At 43.6% G+C, this 15,399-nt stretch overlaps 1 protein-coding gene across 1 annotated transcript in view; it reads right to left on the reverse strand.

The window, feature by feature from the left end:
• Positions 1-15,399, reverse strand: part of AAK1 (AP2 associated kinase 1) — a 121,487-nt gene that overhangs the window by 56,224 nt on the left and 49,864 nt on the right. Inside the window, exons 3-4 of the mRNA XM_065397973.1 lie at positions 4,006-4,124; positions 798-906 (exon numbers count right to left, since the gene is read on the reverse strand). Of these exons, the coding sequence (XP_065254045.1) occupies positions 798-906; positions 4,006-4,124 (228 nt within the window). The remainder of the gene's footprint in view (positions 1-797; positions 907-4,005; positions 4,125-15,399) is intronic.

The following is a 15,399-nucleotide window of genomic DNA, read 5'->3' on the forward strand; positions in this document are numbered from 1 at the left end:
CCAAGTTTCACCTCACTTAAAAACTACTTGCTTACAAAACCAGACATAAAAATACAAATGTCACAGCGCACTATTACTGAAAAAATGGCTGACTGTCTCACTTTTACCATATAATTATAAAATAAATCAATTGGAATATAAAGATTATACTTGCATTTCAATGTATAGTATATAGAGCAGTATAAACGAGTTATTGTTTATACAAAAATTTTAGTTTGTACTGACTTTGCTACAGCTTTTTATGTAGCTGGTTATAAAACTAGGCAAATATCTAGATGAGTTGATGTACCCCCTTGGAAGACCTCTGCGTACCCCCAAGGGTACGGGTATCCCTGGTTGAGAACCTCTGGGCTAAATATAGTTCACCAACTTTTTTTGCAAGAAAAAACAAACAAAAGACACACACACACACACACACACACACACACACACAAAGCAAAGGAGAATTTCACTGTTTAGTCTGGTGGCCTCAGAAGACTGAGGTTATTTCACGTGGAAGCAGCAGATGGAAATAAAATACAGAGAACCATTAGGCCTAGCAACTTAAGCAATGGACATCTTAGCCAATGGAAGAAGGTGCTAGCAGTTCTATATTCTTAGTCTTGTGTATAATGGAGACCTATTCATTTTATTGTGGGGCAGGATTCTTGACTGGCTTGGTTACCAATTATTCACTGATGACAAGGAAGGGTTGGGCCTAGGAGTAGTTTTCCTAAAGAAAATTATTATACAAGTGCCTTGAGAGTTCCTCAGAGGAATACTTGTCCCAATGAGCAACACATTGAATGAACACTTACCTCGGCAAAAGTCCATTAGAATCAAGACTTCCCACACATCACCACTGCTCACTGAGTTTATACTAGAATCAATGTATCCAACAATGTTCTTGTGTCCAGATAGATCCCTCTGTAAGAAAAGACACGTTAAAGCACAAAAACAGCCAGGTATACAGCAGTTACATTTTAATAGGTTGATCTGTACAGTACAGACTTCCCAGTGTTGACCTGTCTAGTCCCTGTGTTAAGGAACAGGTCACTTTGGATTAGTCATCACACAGAAGTTAGTCAACTTTTAACTCTGCCTTTGTTGGTTTCCTGTCCGGTGAAACTTAGGGCAAGAAGTCTTGAATAACAAGTCACCCAGCCCCCTGAACAATCTATTGTGCCTCTGGTCAAGAGGTGTGCCCATGAGAATAGCTTGATCCAGATTTAGGTCATCTCACTGATCGGGTGCTCCATGGTGAGTAACCTAGAGCAAGCACTTATATCTGCACAAGGGAGACTGAGCCAGCAATTGCCATGTATAGAATGAGCTGCATTTCCTCTCTACCCTCCCCAGATTAAACTGCATGTTAAACTAACAAGTTTGACCTTTTAAAAATGCAGCTCTCTTCTGTAGAGTGACAGTAAAATGGCTTTTTGGGGTCCTACATTTAGCTATTTTTGCATCTTACAAGAGATGCTTCTTTCAAACACCCAGGTTTGCAAACATGCTGGGATGCAACAGTCAAGGTGGGTTCTTTCCTTCTTGCACAACCTCATCAGTAATAGAGATTCTTCCTTCACTTAGAATCATAGAAGATTAGGGTTGGAAGAGACCTCAGGAGGTCATCTAGTCCAACCCCCTGCTCAAAGCAGGACCAACACCAACTAAATCATCCCAGCCAGGGCTTTGTCAAGCCAGGCCTTAAAAACCTCTAAGGTTGGAGATTCCACCACCTCCCTACGTAACCCATTCCAGTGCTTCACCACCCTCCTAGTGAAATAGTGTTTCCCAATATCCAACCTAGACCTCCGCCACTGCAACTTGAGACCATTGCTCCTTGTTCTGTCATCTGCCACCACTGAGAACAAACGAGCTCCACCCTCTTTGGAACCCCCCTTCAGGTAGTTGAAGGCTGCTATCAAATCCCCCCTCACTCTTCTCTTCTGCAGACTAAATAACCCCAGTTCCCTCAGCTGCTCCTCATAAGTCATGTGCCCCAGCCACCTAATCATTTTCATTGCCCTCCACTGGACTCTCTCCAATTTGTCCACATCCCTTCTGTAGTGGGGGGGGACCAAAACTGGACGCAGTACTCCAGGTGTGGCCTCACCAGTGCTGAATAATCACTTCCCTCGATCTGCTGGCAATGCTCCCAATATGCCGTTGGCCTTCTTGGCAACTTGCATCTATGCAACCTTATTACCCTCAACTATAGCTATTATCTTCCAAGGGTTAATACAGGTGTAAGGGAGGGCACAAATTGGAGACAATGGGGTTGGAGGGTGGCTCTGCAATTGGAACTTGGTTAACGAGTCCATTGATGATGCGCAAGCTAGAAGAGAATCCAGTTCGCTCTCCCAATGCTGTGTCAGTTCTGCAGGTCTGACATGAAGTAAGAGTTTCACATGAACAGATAAAACAATGCAGAGAAGGAGCAGGCCTGCTGAGTAAGGTATTACTCTTTTTACAGTTGCTTTTCAGGTTTGACCACACTAACATGAGATCATGCAGATAGTTTTGTTCCATAGTCACTAGAAGGAAGTGGACAAATAAAATGCAAGCAAACCAACTTTCCGAGTATAAACTGAAAAAAAATCTAATACAAGATCAAATCTTGCTGTGCCCCCACAATATTATCTAGGGTTAAGATGAGGTCTCCATGAAAGCTGTGCCGCATCGTGTGGTGTGGTAACTCCTGAAATTCATGTTCAGAGTCACAGCCGTAAAGTAACACATGAGTTACTACAGAGGACGCACACTTGCTACTGTTGTAGGTAAGGGATTCCATCATACATGTCCTTTTTCCAAGGCTACACCTAATATGAATTCACAATGGGATAAGGCCGTAAGTTTTAGGGCAACTCAAGGAAAAAAAAAAAAACAACCCTTAAATCGCCATTTCAAAAAAAATTTCAGTGCCCAAGCTGCTAAGTTCAAATCAGGGTTAAGAGGCCCAGATGGAGGCAGCCCTGCCCTGCACACAGAAACACCCTCTGAACTTGTGTTTGTGTAATGCAAAAAAATTACTAACAACCCTATTTAAATTATGTCTGCAACTAGCCTACAATACAACCAATTACTTTTAATATTCTGGACTACTGTTCAAGGCTATTACAGACAGACAGTTACCTTTATAATAGCTACTCAGCATACACATTTTTACTAGACATCCATATCAACTCCAACCTGAAGGTTAGAGGCTGCTCTCAGATTCATCTCTGCTTGGATGTTTTCCATTCAAATCCTGACCAAGTTCAAGCGTGCTAAGCTCAGTATTGCTAGCCTCCAGTGTTCAAAAAAAAATTAGTCAAGTTCCCTCTAACCTGCACAGCCACGCAGCAGGCTATCAAGCGTGGGGAGAGAGGTGCCTCTACCCCAGCTGTTGCAGGAAGGGAGGGCTGGGGGGAGTCCTCTCTCCTCACCGCAGCCCATACCCCAAACCCCTCAGCCCACACCCCCAGCCAGAGCCCTCACCCCAACCCTCTGTCCCAGTCTTGAGCCCCTTCCTGCACCTTGAACCCCTCGGCTCCATCCCTGCCACACATCACCTCCATATTGGTGCACGTAACAAAATGCATTCCACACATGGATGTAAAACATAAGAGGGCGCATTGGTCAACCCTTCCTCCCACCCCAAAAAAATAAAAAAAAAAAATCAGGAAGTGGGCTAAAATATATATATATATCTCCATGAGATTTTTATAAAAAACATTTTAGTTCTTTATTTGCTTTCTGGATTTTGAAACTTCAGGATTCATATGTTCTACAACAGCCACAAGGGCTAGAAACTTACTTTGAAAAAATGATGAAAGCTGAGATTCTCACATAATCACAAGACTCCAGGAGCTAGCGCTCTCTCATTATATATTTATTTATTTTAAAAAGGAAAAAAGGAAAAAACCCACAAATATTGCAAGACTTGTGATAAAACTATGAGAGTCAACAACACTGACAGATCACAGCCCCAGATGACATGCCTTTCCATGAACACTTCAGGACTCCTAATGCAGCATGACTTACCATGATCTGAATCTCTCTTTTGCAGACTTGCAAATCGTGCTCATTGTTGACGTACATTCGTTTCAGGGCACATTTCATCCCATTGTTAGTCCTCACCAGAAACACGATAGCAAATCCACCTGCAAGAAACATCTCATTCAGTAATGGAGAAACGCCTTGATCCGTGCTTCCAAGCCTTGTCACTTGGCTTCTGGCTGTTTTCACAGCCTCCTTGGTAAGGAGGATATTCAGCAGCAGTCCTCAGTGACAGTATCTTTGATCAGCCCAGCACTGCAGCTTATATCTCTACTTATATGGTTATTTCAGGGAAATAAAGCATCGGAAGGGACAAATTTTCAATTAAAGAAATCAAAGTCAAGAATATACCGATAGCAACAAGCAATTATGCGAGTTACTTAGCATGCCACATGGTCTTTTATTGCACCATTAGTTTCCATTAGAGAGAGGAAATATGGAATATAGAACAGCAGCACTGCCTTCTACAGAAGCGAGAACCACAAAACATCCACGGCCTTCACTAAATGCCTCAAGCTGAGCACATTTACAGCTTTTGAAGCACTTTTGCAAATTGCATTAGAAGCCCAATTCCTGCCACATGGAACACAAAGCAATCTCCTGTGCATTGTTTGATGGTATTGCTTTAAAAAGCATCACACAATTCATTTTGTGGTCATGACTATTAGCGAAGTCATGACCCCTACAACCTACACCGCTGGCTTATGAGGAAAGTCTTTCATCTTTATTACCAATGCTCAGAAATAAAAAAAGGCCAGTACTGCTTACTTGGAACACTCAACAAGAATAGGATGACTAGAGTATTCTCTCATCAGAATTTTGAGCCTGGCTTTTAGAGATCAAAACAAATTTGGACGCAGTGATTCCAATCGCCTTCAGCACATTGTTGAAATGATACATAATGATAAAAAGGAACACAGCAGCATACTCAAAATGACAGCCTAACAGCAGTGTGTGGACATTTCTTTATTCTTAAATCATAGCAGGCATTTCCTTAAAGTATCTGAGCTACTAGCAATAATGTATTATTGGACTTTAACTCAGTATCTCCTTCAGCACACCCCAAGAGAGATCAGGCTCCAATGTGCTAGGAGCTGTACTTAGTACAGACGAGACCATCCATGTCCCCAAGAGCTACGATCTAAACAGAGAAAGTGTGGAAGAAAAAGGGGAAGAACAGTATTGTGGTTAGAACATTAGCCTGGGGTTCAGACTTCCCCAAGATCACACAAGGGGTCTCATTGTGCCTCAGTTCCCATCTGTCAAATGGGGATAATAGTAACTTTCCCACCAATGGGGTGTTCTGAGGTGTAGGGTGACTGGGCCCACACAGGATATCTAGATTATAATCATACCTAGATATTTATTATTAACCCCATTTTACGGAATGGGGAAACCAAGACACAAAGGTATGTCTGTACAGCAAAGAAAAACCTGCAGCTGGCCCGTGCCAGTCGACTCAGACTTGCGGGACTGTTTCATTGCTGTGGAGACTTCTGAGACTCTCCCACGGCACAGGGTCCTAGAGCCCAGACATCTACACAGCAATGAAAGAGCCTCGCAGACTGAGCCCTGCGAGCCCGAGTCAGCAGGTCTGGGCCAGCTGTGGGTGTCTAGTTGCTGTGTAGACATACTCAGAGAGTAGGGAGCAATGCATCCAGGTGCTACTTACATGCCTGAAGTTAAGCATGTGCTTAAATGCTTGGTTGGGTCACAGCCTAAGACAGTGACTTGTGAAAAGTCTATGGCAGAACCAAGAGCTGAACCCAGACCCGCCCCCTCCCATTCCCACCTAGTGCCTCGATCATGAAACCCCAATGTATGGATAATGAATTCCTTATAATATAGCCAATTAGTACATGTTCAAAGCTTTCATTTGTGTGGGTTCTGGGGGTAGCAGGTTTGAGGGTGGGAGGAGAAGACAAGCCTTTTGATACAATTACACCACATAAGTGGACATGTTAAGTACAGAACTTGTATTAACATTAAAAAAAAAAAAAAAAAAAGATTCATTCTTGGGTACAGAACCACCTGTGTAGTAAATACCCCAATCCATTAGCTAATACATTCCACCACGTTACGGTGACTTTAAACATTTGAGTGGGTAACCAAATCAAGAGTAAAATTAAAATTTCCATCTAATCTAATGGGGGTTGGGGGAGCAACATAATTCTCATTGCAAGCCCGATTAATAAACCCAGAGAACATCACCACTTTTGTGTTTGTACAGAGCCTAGTACAATGAGGACTTGTTCATGACAAGGGCTTCTAGGAGCTCTCGTAATATAAATAAACCAACCACCACCGATGCTACGTGCCCCTTTCAAAGGGGCTATCAGAAACTTTTGCTTTATGCATTCTGGAAGGACTCAAAAACTCTCTCTTCACTTGGATCTTGCACAGTGCACGGTTCAACCCAAGGGCTGGAGCACAGAGACTGCTTTCATCAGTCATGTGAAACACAGGACCATCAATGAAGAGATCACTGCTCGTGCCTTGGAGCCTTCAGGTTTCTTCTGGGCAGGGAAACCTCTGGTCATTGCTCCTCAAGAAGGGACCAGCAGGAGTGTACTTTTCAGTAACAGGTTCTGTAAATAGCAGCTTGGGCTGACCATCCTGGTTCTCAAAGGGTATTTTCACCTACATGTGCGGCTTTTTTGATAAGCTAGTGATCTGAGCATGTTTAAGGGCCCACCTCCCTGTGGGCATGCTGATCTAATCCTCTACAGATGCTAGATGGATGGCCTCTCATGAATGGAGACAGTGCTGGTGTGACATCCTGTGCCAAGATGCTACAGGGGGAGCAGCCAGGAGCGTACGTGGCTAAGGAAAGAGCAAAGTTCAGTTTGTGAACTGGAATAAGGTTCTACAGCAGCAGCAAAAACCTGGAATCTAGTCATTGAAATTCATCGCTAGGACACCCAAGACAGCTTGCCCTCTTTTAATACACTCTAGAATAGAACCAAGGCTACATTGCTTTTTGTTCTGATGCCATGGACATTTTAAGTACCAAGCCCATCAAGTCACTTATCTTGGACTTATCTCCCCCCTCCTCCCCAGACCTTACCATAATAAGGAAGGCAAGGGAAGGATATTTTACTTCCCCATCAAAGACACAGTTATAGTTACCAGCCCCATGTGAATGGCATTTTAAGGCCAAAAAGCCAACCGAATACACTCTCAAAAGTGACAAAATCTGAACCTGTTCAGACTCCAGGGTCATGAATTTATTTGCAGGGAGTAGAGGGGGAAAGAGCAGGTGGAATGAGCCCACTGCAGTTTTGTAACAAGCAGTAAAATGGATTCCGCCAATTTACATATTTAGCAGCAAGCGTCTCTCCTTACAGGGCTTTCAAAAGGTTTACAGATACAAAGGGAGACAGAACACTTAACTCAGGTAGGCTCTTTGTGAAATATTCATCTTTGCCTGGGATCACTTACAAACCTGATCTGTGAAGTTAAATGCAGATATAGTACCTGGGGAAGGCAATGAAAAATTAAGTGGCTTTCATAGAGCAGAAGGTATCTAATAGGGGCTGGCACCAGACACCTCAGAGTTAGGCCTAGGATATTTATGTATAGGTAGTAATCACGTATTTGGGACCCAACTGTGCGTACGCGGGTTTCTTCATGTTATGTTGCACAAAGATACAGCCACCTGCTAAGTAAAATTTAGCATTAAAATCACTTGCGTTTGACAGGCTAACAATAACTAGTGCTTGTGGGTTGTTTCCAAAATTGGATGTACATGCAGTCTAAGTCTGGAGCAATGGCTCTCAACCTTTCCAGACTACGATACCCCTTTCAGGAGTCTGATTTGTCTTGTGTACCCTCAAGTTTCACCTCACTTAAAAACTACTTGCTTACCAAAAAAAATCAGACAAAAATACCAACAGTGTCACAGGACACTTATTGCAAAATGGCCGACTCATTTTTACCATATAAAGTAATTATAAAATAAATCAACTGGAATATAAATATTGTACTTACATTTCAGTGTACGGCATATAGAGCAGTATAAACAAGTCATTGTCTGTATGACAGTTTGTACTGACTTCACTAGTGCTTTTTACGTAGCCTGTTGTAAAACTGGGCAAATAACTAGATGAGTTGTTGTACCCCCGGAAGACCTCTGCATACCCCCAGGGGTACATGTATCCCTGGTTGAGAACCACTGGTCTCGAGGACAGCAATAGGGCCTATTGAAACTGGTACTAGCCATGGGATTCATTTCATTAACTGAACTGAAATTACTCACATCCTGTACTCAACATGCTCAAGATCAAAGCCAGCAATTGTAGGTTTCTCTAAAGAAGCCACACTGGCTTTTGCACGGTCTGGGACAGAACTGACAGGGGACAGCCTGGGTACAAGGGCTTTCCATATGCTGCCTTCCCCACCAATGGGGCCAGAAAGATGCCACTAAGGACCAGCATGGCGTGGGCTCAAGGTGAGGTCCCTAACTATAGGCAAGTAGTGAAACAGATTTTAAACTAGGACACAACCCCAGGGTGGAACATGCCCTGCAGATGCTGTTCTACCCAGGCCAATATTTTCCACAACTAGCTAGTTATTTGTGGAAGGGAATTAAATTTTTTGGGTGTCCAAGTTGAGACACCTGAAATTGAAGCCCCTTTAAAGTGTCTCAAGTCACTTGGAAAATCTTGGACCAAAATAGGAGCCTTCACGGTTCTACTCTAACAAAGTTTGCTCTGCTACTGTACGATTTTGAAGAACTGGTTTATACATCTTGGCTGTGCTACCTTAATTTCCACATGCATCAATGTCCAAGAAGGCAAGAGTTACAGCCCTACTGAATTAGTTTCTTTTATGAGAGTCTTTCATTGAGCTACTTGGAAATATGTCTTCACCCACCCCTGAAAATTGCAAAAAAACAACAACACACCAACAAAACACACAGTTTGGGCTTTCTTTTTTGAAAAACAGTTGAAAGTGTCTGCTTTCTATGGGAAACGTCTACAGAAAATTGCATTTAAAATCGTAAAAAAACCAATTTTCCATAGAAATCATTTAGAAAGAAGTCTTGAGCAGCTCTAGTCTGATTTCTATTTTTAATTTCAAGCACAGGGGAAAAAAATTCAGGGTACACATCTCCTGATGGCATCTGATCCATCACCAAAACTACCTGGAATTGTTAAGATCTTGATTCAGACAAGCACCATCACCACCACATTAAGGAACATCTGTTAAAACCAATCCTAGAAAACTGAGTTCTATTTCCACACCTCCTGGTTTACAGGACTTGCTGGAGAAGACTATATCCCCATTTATAATACTTCACATCAGATTCCAGCAATTCCTTTTGGTAGAAAGAAACATGGTGCTGCAGAAGCAGCAAATAAATAAATAAATAAAATAAAAACAAAACTCCTATCTACAACAATCTTCTCCCTCTAGGCATTGATGATTCTGCTCCAAGAGAGTGGTACCGCCTCCAAAACAGACTAGCTACTAATTCATTGCTTAGAACATACCAGGGTGGATAAAAAAATTTAAAAAATTAAAAAAAAAAACGATTTAAAAAAACCATTTTTTTTTAAATCAGATTTTTTTTTTGATAAAATGCTTTGAGGAAAAAACCTATCTAAAGATAAAGATACATTATAGCTCAAAAATATCTCATCATGGAATAGGGATTATAAATTCTAAATCTATAGTAGGAGACAATATATTCATGTAATGTTTAAGAAAAGTTTTGTAAATGAGTTCTAACAGTTCATGGATTAGGGACCCAATCTTATGGGGTTCCACAGGCTTCTGTATAGATTATTTAGGTTAATCTTTCTATCTACCCAATGGGACTCAGTGCTCAGTCTAGAAGATACCATCAGAGATGCTTAGTTTTGCAGTTCTCAAATTGTGGATTTGTGTCTCCAGAGGTAACATGCTTGTTAACAGCAAAAATGTTTTTAAAATAAATAAATGACATATAGAGGTGAGAAATAACAGACCTCAACTCTATTGTCCCTCTTCAAGTTTGTGTACACAGAGTCAATCCCTTACCTCTCTCTAAAAGGTGCAAAGTTTCAAAAAGTTCAATGAATAGAAGATGGTTGGGGGCGGAATCGATCTGGACAAGGAGAAGAAGTCTGGAGATAAATGTGAGAAGTGAGGGACACATGCTTTTTTGTTAAAATATTATATGTTTGCTGTTGAAGAAAAAAATCCAGTATGTTTAACGTGGTTGTTTTAGTTAAATAAAGCAATTTAAATGTCTGTCTGATGAGGTTTTCCTCCTAATACAGCATGGCAAGGAAACCCTCCAAATATTAATGAGTAACCTGTTGAACTGGAGATATTTATGAAGTCATTGGGAGGTGAACTATCTGCTTCAATTACCTTTGGTAAATCAAATAACCAAACAAACAATCATTCATTTTCTGACATAGCTGTAAAACTCATCTGAAAAGCTTTCAAAATAAATCACTGTTTAAAAATGTATAGTGTGTACCTTCTAAAAATGAAACCTACATCTATCTCTGAGTTGTGAAGAATATGTATTAAGGTTATAACCACCAATAAGAATGCAGTCATATAGAAAACCATGATTAAATCAAATCTTCCTGACTAGTGATTTAAATCAAATCCACCCTGGAACGTACCCTTCAGAAGCAGCTTTGCTCCCCGTAATAATAAAATTATTCCTGAATGTTGCCATGCTTATTAACTCAACCACTCCTAGAGCACGGCTGATAGCACAATGTAGATCAGAGGTACATATTCTACTTTTGTTGGAAGTGACCAAGCCAACAGGCATCTCAATTAGATTGACCCCAGTGGTTCAAGGGTAGCAGATAACAGGAGTCTAGAATAAATTAGAAAAAAATTGGAAAGTTAATTTCTGACAAAGTAGGATAAAAACTTGGCCCATTAGGGCTTGACATGCTTCATATAGTGAAGTGTCTTCTGCATGGAGCAATGGGAGTGGAGTCTGTATGGGGGAATTGGCACTCTCTCCCCCTAGATTGAGTTCAGAGAGATGGACAATTTTTTTAAAGTTATCATTAATGTTTATTACAGCACAGCTTATAAAATGTGCTGTGAAGTTATATCCTTGCACCCTTTCCTCAATCATCTTCAACTGCTGTCAACTTCGACTGAGATGATTGCAAATTTAAGCAATTCAAGAGAATGTAGGTGTATTTGCAAACAAAATAAGCTATCAAGAGAATGACTTGCTACCCAGAACAGCGGCAAGCTTCTCTCAACAGGAAATTAGTTATGGTTTAATCACAGTGCAAAACAATAAAATACAATAAACGAATGGAACTAATTACATTTGCTATCAGACACAGAACACATAGCGGCCAGAGTCCATTCAGAAGGGGTCAAAGAATTTTAAGGCCAGAAGGATCATCATATCACGTAGTCCAACCTCCTGACAACACATGCCACAGAACATCACCCAGTTACCCCTGTATTGAGACCAATTTGTGTCTGGCTAAACCCTATCTTCTAGGAAGCCATTTGGTCTTGATTTGGAGACATCAAGATATGGAGAACCTAACATTCCTCTTGGTAGTTTATTCCAACAATTAATCACCCTCACTTTTAAAAATAAATGTATGCCTTGTTTCTAATTTTAATTTGTCTGGCTTTAACTTTCAGCCTTTAATCTAGTGGAGAAAGACATAACCAGAACGAAAGAGCCCTTTAGTACCTGGTATTTTCTCACCAGGAAGGAATTTATACACTAATCTTGATCTTTTGGATAAGCTAAACATATTGAGCTCCTAAAGTCTCCCAGTGTTCTAAGGCATTTGTCTCCAGCCCAGGTTTCAAGGTTGTTTCCATTGAGCCTCTCCTGCATGCTCACTGCAACCAGGTGACATTTACTACAAAGCTTGATCGGAGGCCCAGGAACGCAGAGCTCAGTAAGCGTCACCTGGCTGCCGGCGGAGTGGGAATGAGAACCGAAAGAGAAGCACTCAGTAAGAGATGGTAGCAAAGGTGAGAGAGACCGTCAGAGCACAGAGATTAGGGGATACAGTAGAACACAACAGCTGCTGTGTCCCCAGAAAGCCCACAGGCCCCAGAACACAACTGCCCCATCAGAGTGCAAGGCTGCTTGGATCAAGATGGATCATGTGGAATCCCCATCACTGGAGGTTTAAGGACTGATTGGATAAACACCTGTCAGGGACAGTCTCTGTTTATTTGGTCCTGCCTCACCGCCAGGGCCTGGATTTATAACTTCAAGGTCCCTTCCAGCCCTACATTTCTAGGATTCTAAGACATGGACAAGCTCCCTGGATACTTTAGGGCCTAATGTTCACAAGTGCTTAGCAGCCACAACTCCAACTGAAGTCAATGTGAATTACGGATCCTTGGAGTCAGCCCCAATGTAAACGAGGCCCCTGCTCTTCCACACATGCTGCAATCACACCTCCGGCTGCAGTGCAGACGTACCCTTAGTTACAGACTAACCCATTAAGCTACTGAAAGGGGTAAAGTCCAGTCTCTCTTGCACCTTATAACAAGCTGCCAAGTCACTCTTCTGGGTGTGAATGGGTTCGCGGCAGAGTAAAAAGCAAGGGAGGAAAAGAGTCATAAAAGGCCCACTCACTGAACAGTACTCCTCTGAGAAGGTTGGTCTTGCAGCAACAGCACCGACCTGGGGACTCCGAACACTTGGGTTCAGTTCTCAGCTCTGGCACAGACTCCCTGCACAAATGTAGGCAGAGTCACTTTCCCTTTCTGTGGGTATGTCTACAGGATTAATTCGAATTTATATAATTCGAATTTAGGAAACCGATTTTATAAATTCGAATGTATTCGGCCACACTAGGCACCATTAATTCGGTGGTTTGCGTCCAAGCTACCATAGTAGCATCGATTTCCAGAGCGTGGCATTGTGGGTAGCTTTTACATAGCTATCCCATAGTTCCCGCAGTCTCCACCCCCCTTGGAATTCTGGGTTGAGACCCCAGTGCATGATGGGGCAAAAAACATTGTCGCAGGTAGTTCTGGGTACAGCCTCCCCCTCCCTCCCTGAAAGCAACGGCAGACAACCATTTCGCGCCTTTTTTCCTGAGTGAACTCTGCAGACTCCATTCTGCATCAAGCATGGATCCCGTTGTGCTCCAGAACGCAGTCTTGAACATTATAAACACCTCGCGCTTTCTCGTGGAGTTTATGCTTACACAGGACCAGAAAAAAGAGGCGAGGAGGAGGAGGCGGCGATTGCAGCGCAGCGACCAGCGTGATGAGGACATGGACACGGACACAGAATTCTCTGAGACCGCGGGCCCCGGTGCTTTGGAGATTATGATGTTAATGGGCCAGGTTATAGGCTTGGAACGCCGATTCTGGGCCCGGGAAACAAGCACAGACTGGTGGGACCGCATAGTGTTGCAGGTGTGGGACGATTCCCAGTGGCTGAGAAACTTTCGCATGCGTAAGGGCACTTTCATGGAACTTTGTGACTTGCTTTCCCCTGCCCTGAAGCGCCAGAATACCAAGATGAGAGCAGCCCTCACAGTTGAGAAGCGAGTGGCGATAGCCCTGTGGAAGCTTGCAACGCCAGACAGCTACCGGTCAGTCGGGAATCAATTTGGAGTGGGCAAATCTACTGTGGGGGCTGCTGTGATGCAAGTAGCCAAAGCAATCACGGAGGTGCTGCTACGAAAGGTAGTGACTCTGGGAAATGTGCAGGTCATAGTGGATGGCTTTGCTGCAATGGGATTCCCTAACTGTGGTGGGGCAATAGATGGAACCCATATTCCTATCTTGGCACCGGAGCACCAGGGTACCCAGTACATAAACCGCAAGGGGTACTTCTCAATGGTGCTGCAAGCACTTGTGGATCACAAGGGACGTTTCACCAACATCCATGTGGGCTGGCCGGGAAGGGTTCATGACGCTCGCGTCTTCAGGAACACCAATCTGTTTAAACGGCTGCAGCAAGGGACTTACTTTCCGGACCAGAAAATAACCGTGGGGGATGTTGAAATGCCAATTGTTATTCTTGGGGACCCAGCCTACCCCTTAATGCCATGGCTCATGAAGCCATACACAGGCAGCCTGGACAGGAGTCAGGAGTTGTTCAACTACAGGCTGAGCAAGTGCAGAATGGTGGTAGAATGTGCATTTGGCCGTTTAAAAGGTCGCTGGCGATCCTTATTGACTCGCTCAGACCTCAGCCAAACCAATATCCCCATTGTTATTACTGCTTGCTGTGTGCTTCACAATCTCTGTGAGAGCAAGGGGGAGACCTTTATGGCAGGGTGGGAGGCTGAGGCAAATCGCCTGGCTGCTGATTACTCGCAGCCAGACACCAGGGCGATTAGAAGAGCACACGATGAAGCGCTGCGCATTAGGGAAGCTTTGAAAACCAGTTTCATGACTGGCCAGGCTACAGTGTGAAATTTATGTTTGTTTATCCTTCCTGAAAACCCGCCCCCTTTATTGACTCATTCTCTGTAAGGAACCCACCCTCCCCCTTCCCCCAGCTTGCTTTCAAAGGAAATAAAGTCACCATTGTTTAAAAATCATTTATTCTTTATTAATGGATTATAAAAAGAGGGAGAGAACCTGAGTGGGGTTTGGGAGGAGGATCAGCGGGAAGGAAAAGCCCAGTAAAAAAAGGTTAAGAAAATGGCAGCCTTTTGCTTGGGCTGTCCACTGGGGTGGAATGGGAGGGTGTACGGAGCCTCCCCCCCCGTGTTCTTACACATCTGGGTGTGGAGGCTATGGAACATGGTGAGGAGGTAGGGGGGTTATACAGGGGCTGTAGCGGCACAGAACCTGAGTGGGGTTTGGGAGGAGGATCTGCGGGAAGGAAAAGCCCAGTAAAAAAAGGTTAAAAAAATGGCAGCCTTTTGCTTGGGCTGTCCACTGGGGTGGAATGGGAGGGTGTACGGAGCCTCCCCCCCCGTGTTCTTACACGTCTGGGTGTGGAGGCTATGGAACATGGTGAGGAGGTAGGGGGGTTATACAGGGGCTGTAGCGGCACTCTGTTCTCCAGCAGCCGTTCCTGAAGCTCCACCAGACGCCGGAGCATGTCTGTTTGCTCACGCAGCAGCCCCAGCGTTGCTTCCCGACTCCTCTGATCTTCCTGCCGCCACCTCTCATCTCGAGCGTCTCTCCTCTCCTCACGTTGGTCCCTTCTGTCCTCACGTTGGTCCCTCATGTCCTCACGTTGGTCCCTCCTGTCCTCACGGTCACTGGCTTCTTTCCTATACTTGCAAACCGTCTCCTTCCACTCATTCAGATGAGCTCTTTCATTCCTGGTGGATTGCATGATTTTGGAAAACATCTCTTCTCTCGTCTTTTTTTTACGACGCCTTATCTGGGATAGCCTTCGGGAAGGAGGAGGGAGGCTTGAAACATTTGCACCTGCTGGAGGGAGTGAAAAAA

The sequence above is a fragment of the Emys orbicularis genome, chromosome 2 (genome assembly GCF_028017835.1).
Source record: "Emys orbicularis isolate rEmyOrb1 chromosome 2, rEmyOrb1.hap1, whole genome shotgun sequence".
Classification (NCBI taxonomy): domain Eukaryota; kingdom Metazoa; phylum Chordata; order Testudines; family Emydidae; genus Emys; species Emys orbicularis.